This window comes from Nannospalax galili, unplaced genomic scaffold (assembly GCF_000622305.1).
Source record: "Nannospalax galili isolate Female #2095 unplaced genomic scaffold, S.galili_v1.0 scaffold237, whole genome shotgun sequence".
Lineage (NCBI taxonomy): Eukaryota > Metazoa > Chordata > Mammalia > Rodentia > Spalacidae > Nannospalax > Nannospalax galili.
This window is the reverse complement of record NW_008339924.1, coordinates 979086-984548: the sequence shown is the minus strand read 5'-3', so window position 1 is coordinate 984548 and position 5463 is coordinate 979086. Positions and strand designations below refer to the sequence as shown.

At 55.0% G+C, this 5463-nt stretch overlaps 1 protein-coding gene across 5 annotated transcripts in view; it reads left to right on the top strand.

Moving 5' to 3' along the window:
* The first annotated feature begins 6 nt into the window (after nucleotides 1–6).
* Brd1 (bromodomain containing 1) overlaps nucleotides 7–5463 on the top strand; it is a 53377-nt gene continuing 47920 nt past the window's right edge. For 3 of the 5 annotated variants that reach the window (XM_008834712.3, XM_029564334.1, XM_008834711.3), the window contains exons 1-2: nucleotides 1310–1327; nucleotides 3144–4524. In XM_008834712.3, the coding sequence (XP_008832934.1) occupies nucleotides 3158–4524 (1367 nt within the window). In that variant the 5' untranslated portion in view covers nucleotides 1310–1327; nucleotides 3144–3157. Of the gene's footprint in view, nucleotides 12–1093; nucleotides 1328–3143; nucleotides 4525–5463 lie in introns of those variants that run through there. The other 2 variants (XM_029564333.1, XR_003849799.1) reach the window with 2 other exon arrangements.

The window sequence follows — 5463 nt, the reverse complement described above, 5'->3', positions numbered from 1 at the left end:
GCGCCCCGAAGGTGAGTGTGCGGCGCCGCCGTCCTCCCTCTGCGCCGGGCGGAGCTGCGGGCGCCATATTTGGCGGCGGCGGCGGCGGCGGCTCCGCATTGTCCGCGGCCGAGGAGGCCAGAGCGGCGGGCGATGCGGCTGTGGGGCCTGGCGGGGGCCGGGGAGGCCGGGGACGAGGACGGGGAGGTCGGGGACCGGGACGGGGAAGGCCGGGGCCGGAGACGGGGAGGTCGGGGACGGAGACGGGAAAGACTGGGGACGAGGAAGCCGGGACCAGGAGAGACCGAGGACGGAGACTGGAGAGGCCGGGGACCGGGACGGGGGAGGCCGAGGCGGCTGGGGACGGGGACCGGAAAGACCGGGACCGGGGAGGCCGGGGGCGGCAGCGCGGGCTGAAGTCCGGGAGGCGGAGGCCGCGATCGCGGAGGCGGAGGCCGCAGCCGGGCGTGGGCGGAGGGGGAGACAAGGCCGTGGCGGCCGGGGAGACGCGGAGGGGGCGGCCCGGCCAGGAGGCGCGGCCTAGCCCGAGCGCCGAGGAGCGGCCCGGGAGGCGGGGAGGCCGGCGAGAGCCAGCGCGGAGGCGGAAGGCCGGGGTCTCCGGAGCGGGTCGCCTTACGTAACCGCCGAGCTGGGGCCGCGCCGCCGGGACAGGAAGCTCCCTGCGAGGGGCCGAACTAGGAAGGGTTCCCGTCCAGCGCGGCCCAACTCCGGACATGTTTGCAGGAAACGCTCGGAAACCAGCGCGCGTGCGCCGCGGCGCTGGGTCGCAGGAGAGCTGCAACTTTCTGTGCATAATTCACCGAAGACAGTCCTCCCCGCTCCGCGGTCCGGACGTAACGCGTGCACTCCTAGGAAACCTCCCGGGCTCGGAGGACCTTCCCTTCACCCCGCTTGAGTCCGCTTTAGTTTGTCATCTGGTTACATTAGAGCTACCGAGTTCGAATAGTACTTAACTGACTTGGCTTCGCCCCTGCTGGGCCCAGCACTGCTCTGAGTCTTTGTGCTCGCGCCTGAGATGGTCACACCTCCCGGAGAGGTGTAGCCTTGTACGGAGGGGGAGCGTTTAAATGTCTTGTCTAAAACCCGGCCGGAAATGAAGTGATTCTGAGTGTAGACTCGTCCTACAAAGCCTTTTAGGATCTGTCGACAGACCGTTTCTGGAGAAGCTCGCTTTCTGCCTTTGCTGATCCCTTGGTGGAAATGCTTGTTTCTATGCAGAGCCGGAGGACACTGCTGGGGTTTAGGGGAGAGGAGGAAGCGCATGAGGATTTTTCGCTGTGCTGTCAGGTCACTTATTGCTTTTCAAATTACAGAGCTGCTGTGGCCAGTAAGTATTAGGTTCATTTCTTGTAGAAAAGTGGTTAAGGACCTTCGATGCTCACCAGGAGAATGTGGGTTTGGAAGGGCTGCCTCTCATACTTCACTGCAGAGGAGAAAATTATATGTTTTTGTCTTTAATCTGGGAGTAACCGATTGTTGCTTCTACTCTGTCTCAGTAGCGATGCAGGAACCCTTTCTGAGGTACCCTAGGGTTCCCTTGGGGCAGGGTTCCCTGGGTGCAAGCTGTCGTGGTGACACCCTTGGGGGCTGTACCTACCTCACCTAAGCAGGGTGGCAGAGGCTGCTGCATGCACAGGGCTGGTAAGGGTGACTTTGCTGACAGTTCCCTGGGAGTCCAAGTTGAGTGGGCACCTGGAGCCCCCTCAGACTCAGGTGCATTGGAGTCTGGCTGACCACAGTGTCTCCAGCATTCCTGTTTATAGGGGGATGCTATCTAACATCTACACAAAAGGTAGGTTTTTACGGCGTGAAAGGTCTGTCTTTAAACATGGATTCATGGATTTAAGATTTGCAGAGATTTTCTTTGGGGACTTAAAATGTGAAGCCTTCTCCTTGAGGGTTTTCCTGAGGGCCAGTGAGATAGCCTGAGGCTGTGAGTTCAGGTGTCCTTGGGAACCCAATTCTGGACTGTCCTGACATGGGCTTCACCCTGGGATACTTACGAGTCATCTCATTTGTGTCCTGTCAGTAAAGTAGCATTGTTTGGAGGGAGGAGGCTGGTCCTTGCTCTTGTTACCACAGGTGCTTGCCCTGTTTGTTTAGTGTCTGCCACGTCCAGAGTGGGCATGTCTGCGCAGGAGGTTCTAGACGCCAGTCCGCACCAGGGAAATCTAAAAGTATGCCAAAATAAAGTGAGGGTATAGGGTTTTCTTCCTGGTTCTGTCATAAATCTCTGCAGCTGAATTCTCAGGCTGTGAACCCAGTGATAAGGACCCCCATTGTGGTGGCTCGCTAGGTATGTGGGGTTTTGGGTACCTTTCTGTGGAACAAGGAGTTGAGCATCTTCCAAGTGTGCCAGGAAGAGAGCAGAGCTGCCCCCTTGACATGTTGCCCACAGTTAGATTTACTTGAAGAGTATGTGGCCCAGGACATAACCAGGTCCTGAGTATAAGGGGCAGGTTGATGCTACCCATTGGGGTTTCCAGGGTGGTCACTGCTGAGGCTTTGTCCCCACAGACCTGATCAGGGCTCCCCTCTGGGTCCTGGTGTGGCTGTGTGTGTACAGGATGTGTTTGTATATATAGGATGCACTGTCTTATGCTGTTTGAGTTATAGAAGCTTCTGGCCCCCAGCAGGAAAGCCCACGGGGTACTCTACTGGGCAGTGGTAGGAAGGAGAAGGGTACTTGAGGACCAATTGCTCTGAGCATGCCTGCGTTGTGGCCATAAATCATAGTTTTCCTGTGCTGTGAAGTCTATCTGAAAAACAGTCCTCTACTGTGGGAGAGGGACCAGGGTCTCGGTTCTGGAGGCCGTGCTGCTTTTTTGTGGGTGACTTGCTGGCTTGGTCTGGAAAGGTGACTCGTGGGTGTTATGCGCCTGTGCCCTAGCTGTGGAGCAGGAGCTCTGCAGGCTGCTGCTTCATGCTGTCTCCCTGTATGCTCACTCGGGTCTGGAGGTTTGTTAAAATGTGATCGTGAGTCCGTGGAGTAGTAGTTTGGGAACCTCAGTGATGTGCTAGCTTTGAGCTGCGTTTCTGGGTGTTGAGTTGATTAGTTAGTGCTGCCCAGGTATGTTTTTGTAGTTTTCTGAAGTCTTTTGTCATCCTGCATGGATTTAACTTTTCCTTTGACTTTCTTTTAGGTAATCATTGCCAAATGAGGAGGAAAGGACGATGTCATCGAGGCTCTGCAGCGAGGCATCCTTCTTCCCCGTGCAGTATTAAACACTCCCCCACTCGAGAAACACTGACGTATGCTCAGGCCCAAAGGATGGTGGAGATAGAAATCGAAGGGCGCTTGCATCGGATCAGTATTTTTGATCCTTTGGAGATCATATTAGAAGATGACCTCACTGCTCAGGAAATGAGTGAATGCAACAGCAATAAAGAAAACAGCGAGAGGCCGCCCGTTTGCTTAAGAACTAAGCGCCACAAAAACAACAGAGTCAAAAAGAAGAATGAAGCCCTCCCTAGCACCCATGGCATGCCAGCTTCAGCCAGTGCCCTTCCTGAGCCCAAGGTGCGGATTGTGGAGTATAGCCCTCCGTCTGCACCCAGGAGGCCCCCGGTGTACTACAAGTTCATCGAGAAGTCCGCGGAGGAGCTGGACAACGAGGTGGAATATGACATGGATGAGGAAGACTATGCCTGGTTAGAGATCATCAATGAGAAGCGGAAGGGCGACTGTGTCTCTGCTGTGTCACAGAACATGTTTGAGTTCCTGATGGACCGCTTCGAGAAAGAATCCTATTGCGAGAACCAGAAGCAGGGCGAGCAGCAGTCCTTGATCGATGAGGATGCTGTCTGCTGCATCTGCATGGATGGGGAGTGTCAGAACAGCAACGTCATCCTCTTTTGTGACATGTGCAACCTGGCTGTGCACCAGGAGTGCTACGGGGTGCCCTACATCCCTGAGGGCCAGTGGCTTTGCCGCCACTGCCTGCAGTCTCGGTCCCGCCCCGCGGACTGTGTGCTGTGCCCGAATAAAGGTGGTGCCTTCAAAAAGACCGATGATGACCGCTGGGGCCACGTGGTCTGTGCCCTGTGGATCCCAGAGGTTGGCTTTGCCAACACCGTGTTCATCGAGCCCATCGACGGTGTGCGGAACATTCCCCCTGCCCGGTGGAGACTGACGTGCTACCTCTGTAAGCAGAAGGGCGTGGGTGCCTGCATTCAGTGCCACAGAGCAAACTGCTACACAGCATTCCATGTGACGTGTGCCCAGAAGGCCGGCCTGTATATGAAGATGGAGCCTGTGAAGGAGCTGACTGGAGGCAGCACCACGTTCTCTGTCAGAAAGACTGCTTACTGTGATGTCCACACACCTCCAGGCTGCACACGGAGACCCCTGAACATTTATGGAGATGTTGAAATGAAAAACGGTGTTTGTCGAAAAGAGAGCTCAGTTAAAACGGTCAGGTCCACATCCAAGGTTAGGAAGAAAGCAAAAAAGACTAAGAAAACACTGTCCGAGCCCTGTACGGTCCTGCCCACTGTGTGTGCTCCGTATATTCCGCCTCAGAGGTGAGTGCGCCCGAGCTTTGCCTGGAGAACGAGCCTGGATTGAAGGACTTGATGGAGACACAAATTAGGGCATGCAGGCAGCCCTGCTGAACGTCCATCACCCTCCCAGTAGTCCCCCGAGACTTGACTGCATCTGCTAGTTTGCGGGAGCCTAATGTGAAAGACTTCACAGAGTATAGATTTGGGATGACTCAGAGTGCAGTGTAAGCTAGACGTGCTCTGCTAACCGTAACCACACTCTAGTACTCACTTAGCCTTGGGTTTCTGGGTCTCAGCGCATCCTAGATGGCATTTCCATCTTTAATACGATTAAACTCCTTCACTACCAGATTTTGGGACCTTGTAAAATTAAATACACCTGACTGGAAAGTGAAACACTGTCCTGAGTAAGACAGTCCCTGAGGTGTGGTTTAGCATGGGCGCTTCGGCCGGGAGATGGTGGTCCTGTACATTGCTGCAACCTTTCTCATTTTTGTGTTGATGTCTTTCTTCAGTAGTGCAAGACTTCCTGATCTCACCCGTATTCTCTGTTCCTGTAGTGGGAGTTGGGCCCTGCTCTGCTCTTCTGTGGGATCCAGGGCTGCTTCACGCTGCTTGGTCTGCTCTGCTCAGTCCTGTATCTTCTCAACTTATTCCTTGACTTCCTTTTTTGTCCCGTGTATGGGTGCAAAGTGAACACTCCTTTCCCAAGTGAACCCATTCTTTGTGTAGCCACTTCCATCCTTTGAGCCTTGAGGCAGTCACTTTCTGTGTAGGATGTGGGCTTTCTGTGTGGGCAGCTCGGTAAAGTGTCAAGGCAATGAGATACAGATGACAGCCGCCGTGAGGCAGGTGCGTGGGGCGGGGTTCGAGGGACTGCGAGTCCTGGAAGAGGCACACTTTTTTTTTTTTTTTTTTTTTTTTTTTTTTTGGAAAGGGGTTCTCTTTTGGCCCCCCTTT